The 24,321-nt window shown below is 41.3% G+C and overlaps 1 protein-coding gene across 2 annotated transcripts in view; it reads right to left on the bottom strand.

Moving 5' to 3' along the window:
* The window catches only part of kif2c (kinesin family member 2C), a 125,217-nt gene that overhangs the window by 15,933 nt on the left and 84,963 nt on the right, over positions 1-24,321 (bottom strand). For both annotated transcript variants that reach the window (XM_070886746.1, XM_070886747.1), the window contains exons 11-17: positions 23,091-23,154; positions 22,921-23,012; positions 14,918-15,060; positions 13,896-14,100; positions 11,285-11,395; positions 6,951-7,018; positions 5,827-5,914 (exon numbers count right to left, since the gene is read on the bottom strand). In XM_070886746.1, coding sequence (XP_070742847.1) covers positions 5,827-5,914; positions 6,951-7,018; positions 11,285-11,395; positions 13,896-14,100; positions 14,918-15,060; positions 22,921-23,012; positions 23,091-23,154 — 771 coding nt within the window. The remainder of the gene's footprint in view (positions 1-5,826; positions 5,915-6,950; positions 7,019-11,284; positions 11,396-13,895; positions 14,101-14,917; positions 15,061-22,920; positions 23,013-23,090; positions 23,155-24,321) is intronic.

The following is a 24,321-nucleotide window of genomic DNA, read 5'->3' as shown; positions in this document are numbered from 1 at the left end:
AAAAGCTTATCTAGTTCTTAAGTGACACAAGGTATTCATCTCAGATTGCAGTTGCTGCCATCAAATTGATGTTTATGGTAGCATAGCCATTTGATTGAAGTGATCCAGAGAACACAGTAAGCAAAGGGCAGCAATAGAAGGATCAAGTTCAACAATGAACTGGGAGCCAGGAGTCAGGTTGTGCAACTTAAAAAAAGGCTAAATTTAAACAAACAAGAGAACGAACGAACACCAATAGATTTGAGGAGTTTGTTTAACAATGTAGTAGAGGTCAAGTATAACATTTAAATGAATAATGCTAAGCATGGAGGCTAAACGCTAATCTCAAATCAGCAAGCTGAGTTAAACAGGTGTGACCCTAGGTGACAGATGCAATTATAGATCCATTATTCAGACTTCAATTTCATATAAAAACAGAATCAATCAGAAGTGAACTGGAGGATTATCGTTACTACTACTACATAGTAAACAACAGTCTACATCGATTTACAAGGGACAGATCCTTCCTGATCAACCCCAATTTCTTTGAGGAAGTGACAACCCACATGGGCTATGACACTGTGGTGTACCTGGACTTCAAAAATGCATCTGGCAAAATGCTACAAAAAGGCTATTGATTAAACTCAAACTATGGATATTCAAGATAAATTAGGGAATGGATAAGATATTGACTAGGCGTGGAATACAACAGATGCATGTTGGGGTGAGAAGTACCAATTCAGATGCCCCCTAAATTAGTTGTTCTTGGTATGAGTGCGACACTGTCAAGGCAGCATGCGGCAAGGCAGTGTGTGTCACCTGTTCCTAGATGCCCTGAAGACATTAAGAGTCAATTACGTAGTGAGACAGGAGTCACATAGGTCAGTCCTCCTCTAAAGGACCTTAGTGAACCAGTTTAAAAAAAACCCAGCAAATTTGCTCACTTTTGGTGGTAACTCATGTTACCAGTTTTATTGAATTCAATTTCTTGTTATGGTTTGAGTGAATGCACGCGAGAGGGGATGTGGGCCAAGTGGATAAAGGGTAGCGATGTACTCCATGAATGGTGTTGAAATACCCCAAATTGAACTTCAAGTCTACGGGGTCAAGTTTCGGGCCGCGCCTAGAATGGCGCAGCCCCGACCTGGACGCCCATTTTTCACGCCTAAAAGTGCGACAGAAAAATACCTCTTAATTCTCTGGCTCCTTGCTGGTCCCTGGGAGCTCAGCACGGCGCGGAGCCACAGTCGCGGCAATTCTGCAAGTGGAGGGGGGTGGGGTAGGGCTAAGTTAAATGAGGCAACATTGTGCAGCAGCCCTGTGCGTGTGCATTGGAGCATGCACGCAGTAGCCCAGAAACATTGGCACTCGGCCATTTTTAAAGGGACTTAAAGAAAAGTGTTGATTTGTCTCGCGGACCCCTGGAAAGGCTTGGGATTGAATTTTGGTGATTTTGTGTGTGTCTGAAGGAGTGCTTTTAGCAGCACCGTTGAATAAATCACGTGGTGTTGACCATGCAGCACCCATTCTGTAAATTTAAGTTTCAAACTGGCTATCTGGCTGCCTCTCCCTGGCCGAATGGCCTCAGTTATCCTCGCAGCTCGAAGGCTGCTTGCTATGTCTTCAGCCGCCGTCACCGCCCCATCCCGTGGCCGAATGGACTCAGCTTCCCAAGCAGCTCGAAGGCTGCTTGCTTGCTGTGTCTTCGGCTGCCATCGAGCTATTGACACCGCGCCCGTCTCCTACATGGAAGGAAGGCATGCCTGAAGCTCCGCAGCTCGAAGGCTGCTGCTGCTTCACACCAGGTAGGAATATTCAATATTTTGTCTTTGCTTTGTTTATAATTTTTTAGTCAGGATGGCTCGCTCTTTGTATAAGAAAGACTGTTGAATGCTTGTAGAATTTTATTACTGCCCTTCCCTCCCCTCCCCACTTCTCCCCATCGTTCCCTACGCCTGATTTGTAAAGTGTAGGCAAGGTTTTTCTGAGCAGACAAAAATCTACACTTACTCCATTCTAAGTTAGTTTGGAGTAAGTTTTCACAGCCTAAACTTGCAAAACAGGTGCAAGTGGCCGGACACGCCCCCTTTTGAAAAAAAATCTGTTTCAAAATGAAACTGTTCTAACTGACTAGAACTGGAGCAAACAAATGAGTTGCTCCAAAAAAATAGGAGCAACTCAGGCCGAAACTTGACCTACATGTCCACCTAATGTACAGCAGAAAAGATGATCAAATGTTGAACTATATAGCTAAAAAATAAGTCAGAAGTTGTGATCAAACTATACAGTGCACTGGTCAGACTACACCTCGAAGTGTACAGTTATGGTCACAGACAGGGAAGATATTCAAGCACTGGAGAGAAGTGCAAGAAAGCCCCATGACTGAATGATCAGAGTTATGAGAAAAGATTGGAAAAACTTGGGCTTTTCAGTCTGGAAAGGAGACATCAATTAAGTGATCTTGCAAGTATATAAGATAGTTAATGGAAAGGAATATGTAAATCCAGAATATTACTTTAAATTATTTGCAAGATTAGGACATTAGGAGGCGTAGTCTCAGGATAAGGGGTCTGCCGTTTAGGACTGAGATGTTGAGGAATTTCTTCACTCTGAACCATTGGAACTCTACCCCAGAGGGATGTGGATACTCAGTCGTGAGATATATTCAAGGGCAAGATCGAGTGTGTTTTGGACTCTAGGGGAATTAAGAGATTGGGCGGAAAAGTGGAGTTGAGGTCGAAGATCAGCCATGATATTATTGAATGGCGGAGCAGGCTCGAAGGGCCATATGGTCTACTCATGTTCTTATAAATGAGACAATTTTAAATTAATACGGACATCAGGAAGTTGTTCGCACAATAAATGGAATTCCTTTCCGTTTAGAGTTGGAGGTGAAAACCCTGGAACCATTTAACATTAGATGCTGCAATGGCATTTGATGAACTTTAGGCAAATTCTGGATGCAAGAAAGAAAATGAGCTGATTATCTTGATTTGTCATAACTGTGCATAGACTGAAGTTAGGTGAAATAGGAACATTATGTATGTTGGAAGGTGTACACGATGAAATGTGCTTAATCATTAAGAGTTCTGTTTTTGTATACAAAAATCTTAGATTTAAAAATACTTTATAACTGTAGGCAATAATTGAGGATACAATTTAGTTATAAATCTAGATAACAGCAACAAGCACCCCAGATATCGAAAAGTTACAAAGAATCCAACACAGAAACACCAAGTTTACCATATTGGAGAGATGATCACAAAGAAGGGTATTTCACACAATTAACACACACACCCCTGGAAAAGTTAAATGTAGATCACATTTTTTTTTTTTTTTAAATAAAACTGAGCATTTTCTTTGAACCTGAAGTTCCTCCTCTACTCCCACCCCTATTACGATCATTTAGAAGAAAAAAAGGGAGGTTTGATTTTTTCCACATGGAAAATAGATATTGCAGCAGTAGGCGACTCAATCAGAATGGCCTACTCCTGCACCTATTTTCTATGTTTCTATAAGTTATTCAAAAAAAGGATGCTGGATTGCACCCACAGCCAAAATGAAAATTAGATGGGTTTAAAAACAAATTAATCATAATCAACATTTCAAGCTATCCCTGTGTCCCCACCAATAAAATCTGAAACAGCCCAGAGTCTTGGGATAGCTAGTAAGAAACTGAGCCTAACCTGAGGTATGTCCAAAGACAAGTCATGCGCTGTAACCATTTCCTGATTCTTACTTTGAACTTCTGTTTCATGCTTTAAAGACAATTCCAGAGGGGTGTGAGAAAGACTGCTATTAAAGGAGTTATCATAAACAGAGGGTAGACTACATTCAGTAGCCATGAAAACTAAAACATGCAGTATTGTTTCCAATTCTCTTTGGGAACCTTAATGTTCTATTTTTGTAGTTCAGCCGAGAAAGGCTTGGAAACAATAAGAGCACCAGATACTGTTTCAAGCATGCATGAACTCTGAAGCCAAAGATTCTAAGCACTAGATGTTAATAACATGCAGTGTTATTCTTTGCAACCAAGGCCCTTTTTCTCAAGCATTTGAGGTAATAGAAGTGATATTACTCATGTTTTTTTTTTACACAAAAGCTACTTTAATTTCCCAGAAGGCAGAGCGAATTACCTAGGGGATGAGACTTGATGTGGATAATTAAGTTGCTTTATTTCACAATGAGTGAACATACAGAATAAATGATCAACTGGTACAAATTTTATGTAACTATACACAATAAATATGCCATGCTCCCTCCTCAAAACTCAGATTATCTTATTTGATTCAAAAGATAACTATCAGCATTTGACATCTTGCCTCAATAAGACCGTTAGATTTTCTTCAATAAAACCAGACTGTTCATATGCAAGTCTTTTTCACCACCATTCCTGTCCTTATAGGAAGTTGGGACCTGGCTCCGGATACGTGCCCAAGGGAAGGGACGGCCAGTCAGGCTGCCAATCAAATTGGAGAGTCCCTAGAGTGCTTAACAGATATTGCGCCCCTCCCACCCCAGTGCAAATGTTGGTTTGGAGCCCCCATGATAAGATAATGGTATCCCCATTATTTCCAATCGTCCTGGATAACAGTCAATGTCCAGCTTTAATGGACATTCTCCAAATGCATGCGACTTTCCTTTAGAAGAGTCAGAAAGAGAGGAGAGTAAATAAACAGAATAAGTGGAATGATGCAATAGGTCTGTCAAGTAATAGATGGAAACCTTAAAAGAAGGGACATTAAAGAAAATAGTTAATAGTGAATAGTTAAGTCAGTGGGAGGCCAAAGGAGAGTGAGAAAATGAGAGATAGAGCACAGAAAACACAGTTCAAGTTTGAGACTGAAATAGATGCTGGAAAAGTACAGTGGATCCACCAGCTCTCAAATGGAGAACGGGTCCAGACTCTTCCAGCAGAGTTCTGATGAAAGGTCAGAACATTTTGGGTGGGGAAACCTGCATTAGAACACAGCAGTGGTTTGTTCCATTCTCTCCTGCATTTCCAGCCGTTTCATACTTCAAAAATTGAAAAAGCCGTTTTGCACATTAAAAATAAACTGGTTTGTGGTGGGGTGGGTGGTGATAAAAGGGAAATGGGGGAAAAAAAAAAATCCAGAACCGGTAGATATCTTACACATGCATACAGCTGTTGGGATCTTGGATGATGGGAAGGTCAAATAACAAGCCCATATTGCAAGGAAGTCTTCCAAATAATCAATAGGTGCAACTCAAGTTGATTTGGATATTTTGGAAGAGGGGAAGGGAAAGGGGGTGTTTATTTAAAAAAAAAGAGTGGTGAACCTATATTCTACCAGTTTAGTACACTGAAGCAAGCAATGAAATAGTAAAACAAATATTTAAAAAACTTTGTTATAGCTTTGTTTGGTCAAGACCTGCACAGCAGGGAACATCAGAAGTTTAAGATCTACTGATTGGATAGTCTTCAGAATTCTCTGGATGATCTCATTAAAACAAATCCTAGAGGGTGGAAAACACCTTACATGGATCTTGACCTTTGTCCAGTATTTCAAACTATGGTAGTGCTCAAATATCAATTGTAGACTTCTGTTTCATAGAATAGAAAGGTCAGACAGCTAGGCAACAATAATGAAGTGAAGTGGACATACTCCTTCTCTGAACCCAGCATAGATGATGCAAAGTTGGTTAATACCATGACTACAAAATGTTCACTTTGCAGTTTGGCTTGGAGAAAATATTTTCATGAACAACTTTACTGTAAGTGATTTTGGAAATTCTTTTGGGGTTGGGGGAAGGGGGGAAAAGTATATTGGAGCACATCAGCATTCTCAGACATTTCTAAAGAAAACAGCTTCAAACTGTACTTACATTTTTCTCACCGTGCAATCCTCTCTCTTCAGCTATTGTGGAACATTCTGGCTCATTGGAAGCTTCCTCAACCCCAAGTTCTTTCACCCTTGAATATACATGAATACAATTCAATCCTTCTCTAATTACCAGATAAGTAGCAAAATAAACAAAGTGGCAAAACAGTCACAGATTACAGCATTATGCCTACTTATTTGTGAGCATTGTTTAATTTAAAAATTCACTGGGAAAATACCAAAATGAAGAACAAACATTTGCAATCTAGAATCTGCACTGCCAGCATTTATGACAATAGAGCTAAATACATTTTAGTACTCTGATACTTTGTGAAGCTAGATTACATAACAGTAATTCTGCAATACAAAAATTTCAAATTTGTTTTGTATTTAATAATCCAACACAAATGGACAGCCTTCACCAGTCCCCTTCGAGGCAATGATTCATGCTGGAGTAAGATTCAACAGGTGCCAACTGCCCTCTGGCCTAAGTGGGCATTCAATTAAGAGTTTAATAGCAGTGATGGCAGGTTATTAAGATTGTTTGTGAGGCCAAAGTCAAGGCCAATCTAATCTAGAGCAAAAATGTCTTTTCCCCCCTAGACACAACCACCAGTCTTCCTCAGACAGTAACCAGAAGCTCCTTGGCATACATGGGGGAGGAGGCAGGGGACAAAAGTGGCATAACCCACAAACCAGCACATTATACTGCTCCCATCTAATGATTCACAAACTCCCAAAAAGGCAATCATCGCAGAGAGAAATATTTTGCAGTCAGCCAAATTCCCAGACAAGGTGGCATTTCATCACTTATAGACCTCAGCAAACTAGGAGGGAGAAGGAAAGGACATTCAGACTGAAGAACCACACAAGAATGTCTTCACTTATAAAATAATAGAACAGCATGTTAAAAGAACTTTGAATTAAGATAATACTTAAGAAACTATGGCATCGCATATTTAATAGCCTTGGTGCATGTTTCTAATAATTTGAATGGAAGGAGTCAACACTTGACATAGCTATCAGTATGCAATAGAGCTCCCTGCATTAATTAAACACAATGATACTCTTATTTGTCTTGTTCATCGAACATTTCTGGAATTCAATTTCTATAGCTTGTATGGTTACCTGTCTGCATATCGCAACGTATTTAGTGTGTGTTCACAGGAATTTAATCCTGGTGAAATCATTGCAATCTAGAAGAGAAAGAAAAGAAAAATCAACTCTGGCAAGATTAATAAAACAGACATTGTGCAACATTGGATACCTGGTTGATTTTTTGCAGAAATCCAAATACTTCAGCACTATCAGTTTTGTGGATGGTTTGCCAGAGTCATATTTTCCAGTCCTCTTTGGAGCTGGGCATGGTGCCGGAGGACTGCTAATGTGGTACCCTTGTTTAAGAATGGAGAAAGGGACAGGCCAAGTAATTACAGGCCTGTCAGCCTAACCTCAGTGGTGGGAAAATTGGAAAAAAAATCTTAAAAGGCAAATAAATTTGCATTTGGAAAGGCAAGGATTAATTAAGGACAGTCAGCACAGATTTGTTAAGGGAAGATCATGTCTGACTAACCTGATTGAATTTTTTGAGGAGGCAATCAAGAGAGTTGATGAGAGTAGTGTGTATGATGTAGTATATATGGACTTTAGCATAGCTTTTGATAAGGTCCTGCATGGTAGACTGGTCATGAAGGTTAAAGCCCATGGAATACAGGGCAAAATGTCAAGTTGGATCCAAAATTGGCTTGGAGGAAAGAAGCAAAGGGTAATGATTGATGGATGTTTGTGTGACTGGAAGGATGTTTCCAGTGGGGTTCCACAGAGCTCAGTACTGGGATCCTTGCTTTTTGTGGTATATATCAACGATTTAGATTTGAATATAGTGAGTATGATTAAGAAGTTTGCAGACAACACTAAAATTGGCTGTGTGGTTGATAATGAAGAGGAAAATCATGGGCTGCAGGAGGATATCAATCTACTGATCAGGTGGGCAGAGCAGTGGCAAATGGAATTTAATTCAGAGAAGTGAGAGGTGATGCATTTTGGGAGGGCTAATAAGGAAAGACATTAAGTGGTAGGCCAGTTAATAGTGTAGATGAACAAAGGGACCTTGGAGTGCTTGTCCACAGCTCCCTGAAAGTGGGTCAGGTGGATAAGGTGGTTAAGGCGGCATACAGAATGCTTGCCTTTATTGGTCGAGGCATAGAATATAAGAGTAGGGAGGTTATACTTAAATTGTATAATACATTGGATAGGCCACAGCTGGAGTATTGCGTGCAGTTCTGGTCGCTGTATTATGGGAAGGACATGATTGCACTAGAGAGGGTGCAGAGGAGATTTACTAGGATGCTTTCTGGAATGGAGAATCTTAGTTCGGAGCACAGATTGAATAGGCTGGGTTTGTTCTCATTGGAACAGGGGAGGTTGAGAGGAGACCTCACTGAGGTGTACAAAATATTGAGGGGCCTGAACATAGTGGATAGTAAGGGTCCATTTCCATTGGTGGAGGGGTCCATAATGAGGGGGCATAGTTTTAAAGTAGTCGGTGGAAGGTTTAGAGGGGATTTGAGGGTGGGCTTCTTTACACAGAGGGTTGTGGAGATTTGGAACTCGTTGCCTGAAGAGTGGTGGATGCAGAAACCCTCACCACTTTTAAGAGATGGTTGGATGGGCACTTAAAGTGCAGTAACCTGCAGTGTTACAGACCTAGAGCTGGTAATTGGGATTAAACTGGATGACCTTTTGTTGGACGGAGCAGATATAATGGTAAGTACTACAGGGAATAGAATACGGCCAGGGTGATCTCCTTGACTAGTTTCGATTGCCTCGATGGTTCAGAGGAATTTTCCCAGATTTTTTCCTCCCTAAATTGGCCTGGGTTTTTACCTCTCCCCGGAGATCACATGGCTCCGGTTGGGGTGGAGTGTAGAATGTTTTAGTACAAGGGGTGTCACAGTTGAGGTGAGGCGGATTGGTTGGCCTGGGTGCTCTTTGCCTTTCCGTCATTGTTCATAGGTTTATATGTAACCTTTAGGGCTGCTGACCAAGGGCCGTGTGGCTCATGGTCGGCTGGCACGGACACGATGGGCCGGAATGACCACCTTCTGTGCTGTAAATTTCTAGGTTTCTATATTCCATGCTGCAGCAAGACCAGCCGTGGCTTCTCCCAGACAGGACTATAATACAGTACTGAATAACAGACCTTCCACCTCCCTTTCTAAACAATCACAACAGAACAAAATATGTTAGCAAACTAATAGCGTGACCGACCAAAGCAGTCTATGAAACCTGTGGCACTTGGCAGAATCTGCACTCAATTTACTTAAAGATTGGAAGGTCTGGAATAAAAACAATGATGCTTTGTTGTGCATGTGCTTGAGCCATGTTGATTAGACAAGTCCCAGGTTTGATCACTAGCTTGTAGAGTTTAGCTGGGCTGTCAGTGGGAGTGCTACAATGCATTTCCTGAGAAAAGCAGGTTTCATATCAGATTACTTTTCAGCAAGCCCTATTGGAAACACATGCAGACAAGATTGGAAACTGATGTTCTCTCATGGTACAATAGTGTACTGATTGTAGGCTCGTGTATATGCAGAATAACTATTTAAGTAGATACTGAAGGGCTGGACCTTACCCCAAAATAAAAAATGGTGGAAATATCAACTCCATCATCAATGTGAAAGATAGCATTCTTTTCACCTTGGCAGTGAAGCCAACAGCTCATGTGCAGAAAACTAATATCTTTGGACATCATATGCCACTCAAATGGATGTGTTATATTGGAGGCCTACAAGCTCATGACACTTCATATTTTAAAGTTATGTAGTTACAATAGTAACAAAACCAGTTAATTGTTGTGGTCAAATAATTTTTGCTCGCCATAATTTTAAAAAAAAATTAGAAAGATACAAATACTCAACACAAGCTGACCACATAGACCAATTAACAAACCCCAATTGATCTTCTACAAGGGAGGATTGGATTATGATTTTCCAAATGTCTTGCTACTACTTCCTTAATAATGGACTCCAGCATTTTCCCAATGACCGAGGTTAGGCTAATTGGTCTATAGTTTCCTGCTTTCTGTCTCCCTCCTTTCTTGAACAGGGGCATTACATTTGCAGTTTCCCAATCCAGAATCCAGGGAATTTCGGTAGATTACAAACAATGGATCCATTATCTCTGCAGTCACTTCTCTGAAGGCCCTAGGATGCAGGCCATTAGGTCCAGCTCGAGTCCCATTAGTTTGTCTAGTACTTTTTCCTCTAGTGACAGTTTAAAGTTCCCTCCTACCTATAGCCCCTTGATGATCTATTATTGGGATGCTTTTAGTGTCTTCTACCGTGAGGACAGATACAAAATATTTGTTCAAAGACTCTGCCATTTCCCCGTTTCCCATTATTAATTCCCCAGTTTCATCCTCTAAGGGACCAACATTTACTTTAGCTACTTTCTTCTTTTATATACCTGTAGAAGCTCTTGCTATCTGTTTTTATATTTCTTACTAGTGTATTAGCGAGACATCTATAAAAATACCTCAAGAAGATGGTTTTAATATAAGAGGCATTTGGATGACAATTTTTTTTTGCTCCTCACCAATATATAGCTATTTACAATCTGTATCCAATATATGGTTGTCCTTGTACACTAATCCCAGAAAGTTAACATGCAGGTACAGCAAGCAAATGATTTGTTAGTCTCTATTAACAAATGGATTAGAGTACAAGAATAAAGAAGTCCTACTACTATCATACAGAACCTTAGTAAAACCACACCTAGAGTATTGTACACAGTTTTGGTCTCCTTACCCAAGGAAGGATTATACTTGTCTTAAAGGGAGTGCAATGTAGGTTTACTAGACCGATTCCTGGGATAGGGGTTGGGGAATTGTCCTATGAGGAGATTGAGTAGACTAGGCCTATATTCCCTAGAGTTTAGAAGAATGCGAGGTAATCTCATTGAAACATATTAAGGGGCTTGCCAGAGTAGATGCTGGGAGGATGTTTCTCCTGGCTGGGGTGTCGAGAACGAGGGGTCACAGTCACAGAATAAGGGGCAGGCCATTTTAGGACTGAGATGAGGAGAAACTTCTTCACTCAGAGGGTGGTGAATTTTTGGAATTCTCTTCCAAAGAGGGCTGTGGATGCTCAATCGTTGTGTATTCAAGACAGATAGATTTTTGGATACTAAAAGGAATCAAGGAATATGGGGATAAGTATGGGAAGGTGGAGCTGAGGTAGGAGACCAGCCATGATCTTAATGAATTGCGGAGCAGGCTCAAATTGGCCTACCCCGCTCCTATTTCATGTTCTTAATTTAAAATGTACCTCTTGCTAGAAGAGGCTAAAAGGCAGCTTGTGAATTAGAGGGTCCAATTTGTAAAAATAAACATCCAATTCCTGTATAATAAAACTTCACTAAAAAGTTAGAAACAAATCTTAAGACTTGCATAGAAAACATACCATGCAAGTCCTTGAGTTTTCACCAATAAATGAATCTCTCAATACCAGGGTTAGCTTGCTTGCTCGAAACGGTGTATACATATTATTCTGCCCCAATGATCTAATGCACTCCTGGAAGACAATAAAACTATTATCGCAACAAATGCATAGAAATAATTCACATTTTTAAACTGAACAATCAAACCCCCAACATCTACCAAGCTGCATCATAAATTGTACATATTTTCCACAGTTAACCTTGTGCAGAGTTAGAAATAACATCTTGGTGCTGAAATAGTATGCCAAGCATCATTGAAATTGTACATGAAAATGAGCACACCATGACAACCCCTGTCACCGGACATTAATCTTCCACCATCTACATGACCCTACCAGAAAACATGTCTTCACCATCCCATTTTTGGTCCCTCCACAATACCCTATCATTACTTACAACTGGTCATCCAAAACTTTTCCATGCAATGACGAGATGTATACCTCCCACTCCATGCTCCCAAATACTCCTTCCTTGAGAGAGATAGTTATTTACATGCATTTGCTTCAATGTAGTACATTGCATTTGCTGCTCATTAGGTTCTGCTTTTCTAAACATCTGTTCTTTTGCAACCGATGATCTCTGTTGCTCCTATCAGTTATATTTTAAAAAAATCCTTGGGTTCAAATGGTCACTGGCCATTCCTATCGCTGACCTCACATCCCCCGTGAATCAGTCACTACCTGCCCGATATCTAGGAAAATGTAGCAAGACCCAGGGATTGAACAAAAAAAAATCATGGTAATCCTGATTACAGGAATAGATCACATGACAATTTCCTTTGGTATGTAGGATATACACTTATGGTTCCAGCTATAAATCATGAGAATTTATTAAACATTACATTTACAGTAATTACAAATTTTAATCTAATCAATATCAAAAATAAAGATGCTTCTCCAATGCTGATCAACAACAAAGGAAAATGGTACAGGAGCAATCTAATCAACCATTAGTCCCGTAGCCACAGCACTGACCACACTATCAGCACTGCTGGGCAGGCCACATTGTCCGCATGCCAGACACGAGACTCCCGAAGCAAGCGCTCTACTCGGAACTCCTTTACAACAAATGAGCCAAACGTGGGCAGGGCAGAGGACATCCTCAAAGCCTCCCTGATAAAGTGCAACATCCCCACTGACACCTGGGAGTCCCTGGCCAAAGACCGCCCCAAGTGGAGGAAGTGCATTCAGGAGAGCATGGAGCACAGAGTCTCATCGCCGAGAGCATGCAGAAATCAAACCTATCCCACCCACCCTTTCCCTCAACAACTATCTGTCCCACCCTGTGACAGGGACTGTGATGCCACCTAGGGACTAATTTTAAGAATGGAAGCAAGTCTTCCTCGATTCCAAGGGACTGCCTAGGATGATGGAGTAGCCATAGCTGGTGGGTCAAGCACAAGAACATCAGTGTCTTTCACAGACTGAGGCATATTCTCTGTAGTTGACCAAAGCTCAAACAGTAACCAATTTAAATCTTGGTTCTTGTGACATGCGAGAAAGAATCCATCATAATCAAAATTGCAGAATTAAAAAATATATATACACATGTGTATAGGCTTTACAAAGCTAAATGGGACACTTCACAGCAAGACCAAATATCATTCAAAAAATACTGAGCAATTGGACAAATGGTAAAGCAAAAGGTTTACATTGGATAGATTTAGAAATTCCTGATTATGCTATGTGTGAATACACTTGTCAAAGCCTATTTATGTTAAGAATCAATCATAAAAGGAATATACAAAAATATTTAAGCTATAAACATATGATCTTAAAATAAAACCAATGTATCCATGATTAACAGTTGAGCAGTTCAATATATTATATAAACACAAATACCATACAATTTCAAGTATTATACAACCCCATAATACTAGATTTCCCTTTTGCACTTACTTTTGTTTAGAAGAGGTAGCTTTTAAAATTATTTAAACTCTAGTAAGAGCACTCCACAATCTAGTTCAAGTCCTGTAATGCTTTCCTTTGCAAGTCAACAAAAGTCTTGCACTACAGTGGTATTAAAACCAAGATATTTGCTTGGAGAGACTAGAGAAGCTGGGATTATTCTCCTTAAAGCAGAGAAAGTAAAGAGGAGATTTAATGGAAGCGTTCAAAATTACATTTTGATAGAGTAAATAAGGAGAAATTGTTCCAACTGGTGGATGGGTACGTAAGCAGAGGACACAGATTGAAGGTAACTGTCAAAGTACCAAAAAGGGGAGAAGAAGAGATGAGCAGTTATGATCTGGAATGCATTGCCTAAAAGGGAGGTGGAAGCAGATTCAACAGTAACTTTCAAAAGAGATATATATTTGAAAAGAAAAAAAAATGCAGGGCTGAGGGAGTGGGACTAATTGGATAGCTTTCAAACAAGCAGACACAGGCACGATGAGCCGAATGGTCTCTTTCTGTGCTTATTATGTTTAAGTCCACCTTTTTGGGCCACTTTCTTTCTGAAGGCACTGGCACTGACTCTTTGCTGGAGTATAATTATTCTTAAAAACTAGAAATTGGAGAGCACGAGAAAGTTTGAGATTGTCCAGTTCTTATGCATATGATGCACTTCGGTTACCTTCAAGGCAAGTAGGCTTTTATTAATCTCTGCGCCTTCCATGCGTGTTTGCCTATCTGCACTGCTGGTGTCAGCACCTCGTTCATTTCCAGCCAGATCAATGAGGGAAAACTGGCCGTAAAGCTTATTATTCCTCCGTAGAATAATCTGGAAGACTGCATGGGACCTGGAGGAGTTATTATTTGCAGAAGTTTGCCCAGAGGTCCTATAAAAACAAAAGTAACCTGTAATCTTTTAAAACTATACTCGGAGACAGTAAGCAGAGGTACTATGCATTCAATTAGTTTTAGAGGAGCTTTAAACATTCCATTTTTATAACCTTGAGCATTCATCTTTCATACTTGCACAAGGTGCTTTAGCTTCTATCGAATTTTAACACAAGGAATGCTTGCTGCTGGCATCTCAAACCGGTGATGTCAGCAGATTTTGCTGATCAGCATGGCCCCTTCCTGGGTTCAGGTTCTACTTTTTACAGGGGACGGGACATCCAGCAAGACTTTACATCCTCTATTCAACAGTTACCTTACTTGAATACTTTTAGAACAAAGCAAGCACGTTAGGTGGCGCTTAAAGTACACTTAGATCATCGTCAATAAGATTACCCTCAACATATTTAAACAACAAGACCACCAGTCTGAGTTTCCTGATGTCTTGTATTGCGATTTTAAAAAGTGACTAGCCATCTCAAAATAGATATACATTATAAATTATACCACACTAGGAAGGAAATACTTTACACACTGTGCAGTCAGGTCAGGCAGTTAATTTAAAAAAAATAATAATTTGAAGGCAGGTTATTGAAGAGCCAGGGATAGCTCAACATACCCCTTTGATACATGCATGTGTTCAAGAACAAGAAGTGTGTCAATACATGGAGAAAATTAAGTCCCTTTCTCTATTAACCATGTTTCTTTTGAGGCAAAAGAAGCTGGGGGGAAAGCAAGGTTTCCCCAAGAAACAAATAGCAAATAAACATTGGCGTTGGGAAAAAGAAAAAAAAAAAAAAAGAGTGCAGCAGTTACCTGTAATTGTTCCCCATGTCAATATTCATGATCACATCATCTACACAGAAGACGTCCTGCTCCAGCAGTCCTACAATTTGTACCTGTTGTTTATTGTCTTCCATTATTCGCAGCTTAGTTTTCTTATTCAAGAGGTCAAATACCTGTATGAGAATTGGTAAAATGAGAATTGGGTCAATCAGTAAGCCAAGTGGGGAGCAATATTTGTTTTGAAGTGTACAACATTGAATATGTTTTCACTCTCAGCTCAGAACATAGTTTCAATTCAAGGGAGAGAAAACTGAAAATCATCAAGACCCAGTCATGACCTCACAAACTGTAAGTAAGGTTTTGGTAGAGGCCTGGGACCACAGAAATGACTCCCTCTTCATTTGTTTATGGTGTAGCTTAGGGGAGGGATGGAGAGATATATATTTATATTTATAAAATTAAATAATCTATAACCTCAACACCTAGAATCTCAGCTGTAGGCCATTCAAATGCCAGGCATGATAAACATTTATAGTTTGGCTTCAGGAGAACTACATCTGCTCACCTAAGTTTGGATAGAGAGGAAAAACAACCATAGGGGCAAAAAAATCTCATGCTTTCTGATGAAGTCAGCCAGTGATTGAAGACATCTGCAGGCTAGATCTTCCAGCTGAACCTTTTCTTCACCAGTAAGCTGATTAAGTTGGGAGATGTGAATGGCTGAAATCTTTGGGAGGTGGGAAAAATGAGGGACAACTGCAAAGAGAAGGCAGACAAATCTAGCCATCCTATTTAATCCAAAACAAGTCCCACTGCACTGCTCACTTTCGCCCTAGCCAAGTGTCTTCCTCAACTTTGAATATTTATCCATTTTTCCCTTTAAAAGTTGCAACAGTCTCAACCACTCCCTTGTGCCATGTTCCATGTAAAGAAAATTGCTGCCATAGACAGTGAAGAAGGCAGTGGAGATACTGGATGGGATAAAAATTGATAAAGGATAGAAAGGCTGGCTATACTTAAAGTAATAGGTCACCAGGAGCAGATGGGATGCATCCTATGACGCTTAGGGAAGTGAAGGAAGGAAGGAATCAGAGGTACTGGCCAAAATCTTTGAATCCTCCTTAGAAATGGGGGTGGTGCCAGAGGACTGGAGAATTGCAAATGTTACACCCTTGTTGAAAAAAGGGTGTAAAGATGAAACTAGCAACTACAGGCCAGTCAGTTTAACCTCAGTAGTGAGGAAGCTTTTAGAAACAATAATCAGGGACAAAAACCACCACTTGGACAAGTATGGATTAATTAAGCATGGATGTGTTATAGGCGAGTCGTGTTTAACCAACTTGATGAGTTTTTTGATGAGGTAACAGAGGGTTGACGTAGTTTAAATAGCTTTCCAAAAGGCGTTCGACAAGTGCCACATAATAGGCTCGCCAACATAGTTGGAGCCAATGGAATAAAAGGGACAAGGTTGCATGGATACGATTGGCTAAGTGACAGGAAACAGTAGTGGTGAACGGTTGTTTTTCGGACTGGAGGAAGGTGTACAGGTGTTCCCCAGTGGTCAGTTCGAAGACCACTGATTTTGATATATATATTAATGACTTGGACGTGGGTGTACAGGGCACAATTTCAAAATTTGCAGATGACAAAACTTGAAAGGAAAGGTGAACAGTGAGGAGGATAGTGAGTCCAAACAAGGACAGACAGGCTGGTGGAATGGGTGGACATGTGGCAGATGAAATTTAATGCAGAAAAGTGTGAAGTGATAATATTTTGGTAGCAAGAATGAGGAGAGGAAATATAAACTAAAGGGTACAATCCTAAAGGGGGTGCACGAACAGAGACCGAGGGGTATATGTGCACAATTTGTTGAAGGTGGCAGGGCAGGTCGAGAAATCAGTTTACAAAAAGCTTACGGAATCCTGGCCTTCATGGAGGGTATTCGGGCCAAAATCCAGAAACGCGGCTCACCCTACCTACCCTGTTTCAGCCGTTTTCACCACTACAATGGATGCAGTAGCCTCGTGCGAAATTCTGCTCTTAGCTTTTTTTTCCCAGCGGCCTGAAGTCGCCTTAATGGGGGTGCAAGTGTGGCAGAGAGCAGAAGTTTGCATACTAGAGGGGTGGAAGTGGGAGGCGGGCATACTGTCCGCCGCTGGCAATTAGCGTAGCGCTGATGACATCATCGCGCTGGTGCATCATCACATCTCTCCCCTTCACTTAAAAGAGGAGGGCCGCTGCAAATTGTGCTTATTTTAGTTAGGTCCACTGGGCCACCAGGGAGGGTTTTGGCTGGGCTAGAGGCTTGGCACCCAAAAGGGCGTGTCCAGGCTGCCCGTTGGCAGCCCAGCCGAATCCAGGGCCTTAACTGTCGGCCTGACCTGGCAGTCAGCCGGCAAAAAAAGATGCCGGCCACGGCAGTGTGCCCTTCCTTTTAATTGCGGCTGCAGTGTCATTTTACAAACAGTGCAGCGACAGAAAAAGCTGCCGGTGGCACAGAGATGGTAGCAACATTTTCTCTGCGGAATTTCACGTTCGGGGGGGGGGGGGGGGGAAAAGAGGAGGAATGGGACATCGGCTGTGCGCGCTCAGATGATGCACTAGGATGGATTTGCAGCAGCGTGGTGGAAGTGGGTCACCGTGGAATACTGCAGGAGGGCAATTTTCAAAATGGTGGCCAATCCACAAAAAAAAAAAAAAATCGGCGGCCATTCCACTCCACAGCGTGGCTGCTGATTTCCAGCGGTAACAGGCATCAAGGAAAGGGGCAATTTCAGACCCAGAGTACAAAAGCAAGGACGTTATGATGAACATGTATAAAACATTGGTTCAGCCTCAACTGGAGTACTGTGTCCAATTCTGGGCACCGCACTTTAGGAAGGATGTGAAGGCCTTAGAGAGGGTGCGGAAAAGATTTGAGAATGATTCCAGGGATGAGGAACTTCAGTTATGTGGATAGACTGGAGAAGCTGGGGTTGTTCTCCTTTGAGCACAGAAGATTGAAGCGCGATTTGATTGGTGTTCAAAATCATAAGGGGTCTGGACAGAGTAGAGAGAAAAACTGTTCCCATAAGGGTCAAGAACCAGAGACAACAGATTTATGGTGATTGACAAAAGAACCAAAGGCCACATAATAAAAAAACTTTACGCAGCGAATGGTTAGGATCTGGAATGCACTGGCTGAAAGGGTTGAAGTGGGGCTTTCGAGCTCTCCTATAATTAAAGGATTAAGAATGGGTCTTGGAACTAAAAAGAGCTAAATAGGCTTTTGTAGTTGTCAGCTTTCCAAGTTGCTTAAAGGGCAGAAGAGAACGCTAAAAACAACATGTCAGAATGAGTACTGTGTAACATGAGGACATGACCACATCGGTACCAATGACCTAGGTAGGATGTACTGCAGGCAGAGTTTAGGGAGCTAGGAGAGAGATTAAAAAGCAGGACCTCAAAAAAGGTAGTAATCTCCAGATTACTCCCAGTGCCTCGAGCTAGTAGGTACAGAAATAGGAGGATAGGGCAGATGAATAAGTGGCTGGAGAGATGGTGCAGGCGGGAGGGCTTTAGTTTCCTGAGGCATTGGGACAGCTTCTGGGGGAGGTGGGACCTGTACAAGCCGGACGGGTTACACTTCAACAGAGCCGGGACCAATATCCTCACCGGGGGGTGGGGGGGGGGGAGGGTTTAAATTAGCTTGGCAGGGGGATGGGAACCTGAAACTAGATTCAGTAGGGAAGGGAGTAAAGAGGGAATTAGAAAGCAAAAAGAAAGTGAGTTTGAAGGAGGGGGGAAACAAGAAAAAAAAGGTAAAAAAAAAAACTTAAAAGGCACTTTGTCTAAATGCATGTAGCATTTGTAACAAAATAGATGAGTTGACAGCACAAATTGAGACAAATCAGTATGATCTGATAGCCATTTAGAGACATGGTTGCAAGGTGACCAGGAATTAAATATTCAGGGATACTTGACAATCCGGAAGGACAGACAGAAAGGAAAAGGAGGTGGTGCAGCTCTACTGATAAAAGGATGGAATCACTGCAATAGTAAGAAACGATATTGGCTTAAATGATAAGGGTGTTGAAACAGTTTGGGTGGAGATAAGGAACAATAACGGGAAGAGTCACTGGTGGGTGTAGTCTATAGGCCCCCTAACAGTAGCAACTCTGTTGGTCGGAGCATAAACCAAGAAATAGTGGAGGCTTGTAAAAAGGGAACAGCAATAATCATGGGTGATTTTAACCTCCATATTGATTGGACAAGTCAAATTGGTCAGGGTAGCCTTGAGGAGGAGTTCAGAGTGCATAGGGGACAGGTTCCTTGAGCAGTATGTAACAGAACCAACCAGGGGGCAGGCTATCTTGGATCTGGTCCTGTGTAATGAGACAGGATTAATAAACAATCTCCTCGGAATGAGTGATCATAGCATAGTTGAATTTCAAATTCAGATGGAGGGTGAGAAAGTTGGATCTCTAATCAGCGTACTAAGCTTAAATAAGGGAGACTATGAAGGTATGAGGGCAGAGTTGGGTAAAGTGGACTGGGAAAATAGATTAAAGGGTAGGATAGTTGATGAACAGTGGTGTACATTTAAGGAGATATTTCACAACTCAGGAAAAATATATTCCAGTGAGGAGGAAAGGGTGTAAGAAAAAAAGACAGCCATCTGTGGCTAACTAAAGAAATAAAGGATGGTATCCAATTAAAAACAAGAGCATACAAAGTGGCCAAAACTAGTGGGAGGACAGAAGAATGGGAAGCTTTAAAATGCCAGCAAAGAATGACTAAAAAAAAATGACTAAGAAAGGGAAGATAGACTATGAAAGTAAACTAGCACAAAATATAAACACAGATAGCAAGAGTTTCTATAGGTATATAAAAAGGAAAAAAAAAAAAGAGTGGCTAAAGTAAATGTTGGTCCCTTAGAGGATGTGACCAGGGAATTAGTAATGGGAAACATGGAGATGGCAGAAACTCTGAACAAATATTTTGTATCAGTCTTTACGGTAGAGGACACCAACAATATTCCAGCAGTGGATAGCCTAGGGGCTATAGGGGCACGGGGGGGGAAGAATTTAACACAATCACAATGGAGCTGGTACTCAGTAAGATAATGGGATAAAGGCAGATAAATCCCCTGGACCTGATGGCTTGCATCCTAGGGTCTTCAGAAGTAGCGGCAGGGATAGTGGATGCATTGGTTGTAATTTACCAAAATTCCCTGGATTCTGGGGAGGTCCCAGCAGATTGGAAAACTGCAAATGTAAAGCCCCTATGTAAAAAAGGAGGCAGACAAAAAGCAGGAAACTATAGACCAGTTAGCCTAACATCTGTGGTTGCGAAAATGCTGGAGTCTATTATTAAAGAAGCAGTAGCAGGACATTTGGAAAAGCAAAATTCGGTCAGGCAGAGTCAGCATGGATTTATGAAGAAGTCATATTTGACAAATTTGCTGGAGTTCTTGGAGGATGTAACGAACAGGGTGGATAAAGGTGAACCAGTGGATGTGGTGTATTTGGACTTCCAGAAGGCATTTGACAAGGTGTCACATAAAAGGGTACTGCACAAGATAAAAGTTCATGGGGTTGGGGGTAATATATTAGCATGGATAGAGGATTGGCTAACTTAGAGAACAGAGAGTCAGGATAAATGGTTAATTCACTGGTTGGCAACTAGTAACTAGTGGGGTGCCGCAGGGATCAGTGCTGGGACCCCAACTATTTACAATCTATATTAATGACTTGGAAGAAGGGACTGAGTGTAACATAGCCAAGTTTGCTGACGATACAAAGATAGGAGGAAAAGTAATGAGTGAGAAGGACACAAAATCTGCAAAAGGACAACAGGCTAAGTGAGTGGGCAAAAATTTGGCAGATGGAGTATAATGTTGGAAAGTGTGAGATCATGCACAATGACAAAAAAAAATCAAAGAGCAAGTTATTATTTAAATGGAGAAAGATTGCAAAGTGCCGCAGTACAGCAGGACCTGGGGGTACTTGTGCATGAAACACAAAAGGATAGTATGCAGGTACAGCAAGTGATCAGGAAGGCCAATATAGTATCTTGGCCTTTATTGCAGAGGATGGAGTATAAAAGCAGCGAAGTCTTACTATAGCTATATAAAAAGGTATTGGTGAGGTCACACCTGGAATACTGCATGCAGCTTTGGTTTCCATATTTACAAAAGGATATACTTGCTTTGGAGGCAGTTCAGAGAAGGTTCACTAGGTTGATTTCGAGGATTGACTTATGAGGAACGGTTGAGTAGGTTGGGCCTCTACTCATTGGAATTCAAAAGAATGAGAGGTGATCTTATCGAAACATATTATGAGGGGGCTCGTCAGGATGGATGCAGAGAGGATGTTTCCACTGATCGGGGGAGACTGGAACTAGAGGGCATGATCTTAGAATACGGGGCCACCCATTTAAAACAGATGGAGAAATTTCTTCTCCGAGGGTTGTGAATCTGTGGAATTCACTGCCTCAGAGCTGTGGAAGCAGGGACATTGAATAAATTTAAGACAGAAATAGATGGTTTCGTAATCGATAAAGGGATAAAGGGTTATGGGGAGTGGGCAGGGAAGTGGAGCAGAGTCCACGATCAGATCAGCCATGATCTTATTGAATGGCAGAGCAGGCTCGAGGGGCCGTATGGCCTACTCCTGTTCCTATTTCTTATGTTCTTATGCAAGTACAAATAGCCAAACTGTTGAACCACAAGAAGCCCAGAGAGGCAATTAAACAGAGCAAGGGGTCAGAGGTGACATGTTGGAGAAACTCCATCTGATATTGAGACAGACGAATGATTGACTAATTCCCTTTTGCATCATATAATCAACAATTGTGCACGCTGGCTTTGGGCCAATTAAACGACAATTTGGGGGGGGGGGGGGGGGGGGGGAAAGACGAGACATGCACAAGGCTAACATGCATCATTAAATGTATAAAAGGTTGCTTGGAACTTTGCATCATCGGCGAAGCCTGGCTACAGGCAAACAAGTAGACGGGCACCCCATCTGTGCAAAATAAAAAGACTACTTGAATCTTTGAACCCAGACCTGGTGTTGTGTTTATTTTAAATACAACACTAAAGGGTGGTGGAGGCAGACTCAATTGTGGCTTTCAAAAGGGAGTTGGATAAATACCTGAAGGAAAAAATTTGCAGGGCTACAGGGAAGGGGATGTGGATTGGGACTATCTGAAGTGCTCTTGGAGAGCCTGCATGGGCTCGACTGGTGGTCTTCCCTGCTGTAACTATTTTATGATAAAATTTCCATCCACACATACTGCATTATCTATCGACAGTCAGGGTTGCAAGAGTTTGCCTAGAACTGACAGACCAACTTGCCACTTTATTCTGCTCTTTTCTTGAATAGGGATTATATTGGCTACTTTCCAGCTCGTGATGCAATTTGCATATCAAGATTTTTTTTTAAATTGTGGTTACAGAGCCTCTGCTAGCTCCTTTGGTTTCTTTCATAGTCTAGGATGCATGCCATCTGGGCATGGTGACTTATTCACCTAGAGTTCTGCTAATTCATTCAGGACCAATTCTTCCTGCAGTTATCTCTAGTACACCTACATTCTCACCTCCACATTTAGAGGGCAGAGGATAATTGGAATTTTGGCACATTGTACAGGCCGATAAGTTGGAATATACATAACTGGTGGGAAAAGCGCAATTACTGCAGGATAAATTTATATTAGGTGATTGTCATTATAGCATTCTTAAGTCAACACTTAAAAGGAAAGTTAACAGAAAGGTTAGAGAGGAAGCATACAGACAAGTTTTTTTCCCCCGATGTCTCTGCCGTACCTTCACCCTCCACAACATTTTCCCCTTTCTGCTGAGCAGCCCCATCTTCAACTATTTTTTTTAAATAAATGAATGTTAGTCTTTTTCATGTTCCCCTTTAGCCCTTCTAAACTATTTTAACGTTCCTAACACTTTCTATATTCATGATTTTCTTTGGTACAGTCAGCATGTAGGTCTTAGTGTACACTTTGTTCATTTAAATGATTTTAATCAAGTGCAAACTTACCTTACCACTATAGATTTCAAAAAAGCTTACGAATACTTTCAGATTAAGACCCTTGTATCTGGGCTGTTCAAGCAGCAAAAACACATCTTGAGCTGAAGAAAAAAAAATGGAAAGCTGATAATTTGCTTGTTACATAGATATTTTCACAACCATTTTCGCCTGTAGCTTACTTGCAAAAGCGTAGATTCCTTTTGAACAGTCTTGATTTTTCCCAGAGAAGTCACCACCCATAGTCTGCATAAAAGGAGAATTGAGCTTTAAAAAAATTATAATGGCAATGTGCTCTCCACTGAGCAGCTGCCAGAATATCTGACATATTAAAGATCACGGTTGCAAATAATTGAAATGTTCGCAATAGCAGACACTCCAATTTGAGTAAATATGCACAATTTCAATTTCTTACTACACTCAAGTCTTTTTTCCACCCCCAGACATGTTAACAGAGCCAAAAAGCAAGTCTTGTCACGTAACAGAAGAGATGCAAGTTAGCAAAGTTGTCAAGGAGATGGTTGTGAACAAAACATTGAGTGAACACGTACCAGTTTTGATGACAAGTCAGTTGTGGTTCTAGTTGAGATATTGCACTAACCTCATATACACAAGTGGCTGTAGAGCATCAAATACCTGCACTATTTAGAGAACGTTGCAAGTGTATCTGCCACTCACCGATACATGAGATTCTGACAAGGTTGCTGGACCAAAGGTGAAGTGGCACAGCTACCTACCTTGAAGTCATTTGCTGCTATAAATTGTGGGTCAGCTAATTACAGTGCATAGAGGTGTGCAGGCGGTGTAAATATAACCTATGATGCCAGAGAATGGGAAAACTCCTGCGGAGGCAGGAATTAGCAGCCAAATGGCTTAGGGTTTTAAAAAAATTATAAAACGTGCTGCAGCTTAAAGAAGCCACGGCAGCACTGGGCAACAAAAAAATAGGTAACCTAGTTGACAAGGAGTTGACAAGGATAGTAATCAGATTAACGAGAGTCTCAAATTTGTCAAACATGCATGCCCCAAGAGAGTAGGAACAGAAGAATTAGGAGCAGGCCATACGGTGCCTTGCGCCTACTCCACCATTCAAGAGCATAGCTGATCTTCGACCTCAACTCCACTTTCCTGCCCGATTTCCATATCCCTCAATTCCCCTAGAATCCAAAAATATCTCAGCTTTGAATATACCCAACAACTCAGCATCCACAGCCCTTTGGAGCAGAGAATTCCAAAGATTCATAACCCTCCGAGTAATGAAATTCTTCCTCATCTTAGTCATAAAAGGCCTTATCCTGAGACTATGACCCCTAGTTTTAGACTCTCCAGCCAGGGGAAACAACCTCAGCATCTACTTTGTCTATCCCCCCTTAGAATCTTGTTTCAATGAGATCACCCCTCATTCTTCTAAAC

This window comes from Pristiophorus japonicus, chromosome 8 (assembly GCF_044704955.1).
Source record: "Pristiophorus japonicus isolate sPriJap1 chromosome 8, sPriJap1.hap1, whole genome shotgun sequence".
Classification (NCBI taxonomy): domain Eukaryota; kingdom Metazoa; phylum Chordata; class Chondrichthyes; family Pristiophoridae; genus Pristiophorus; species Pristiophorus japonicus.
This window is presented reverse-complemented; position numbering and strand designations above follow the sequence as displayed.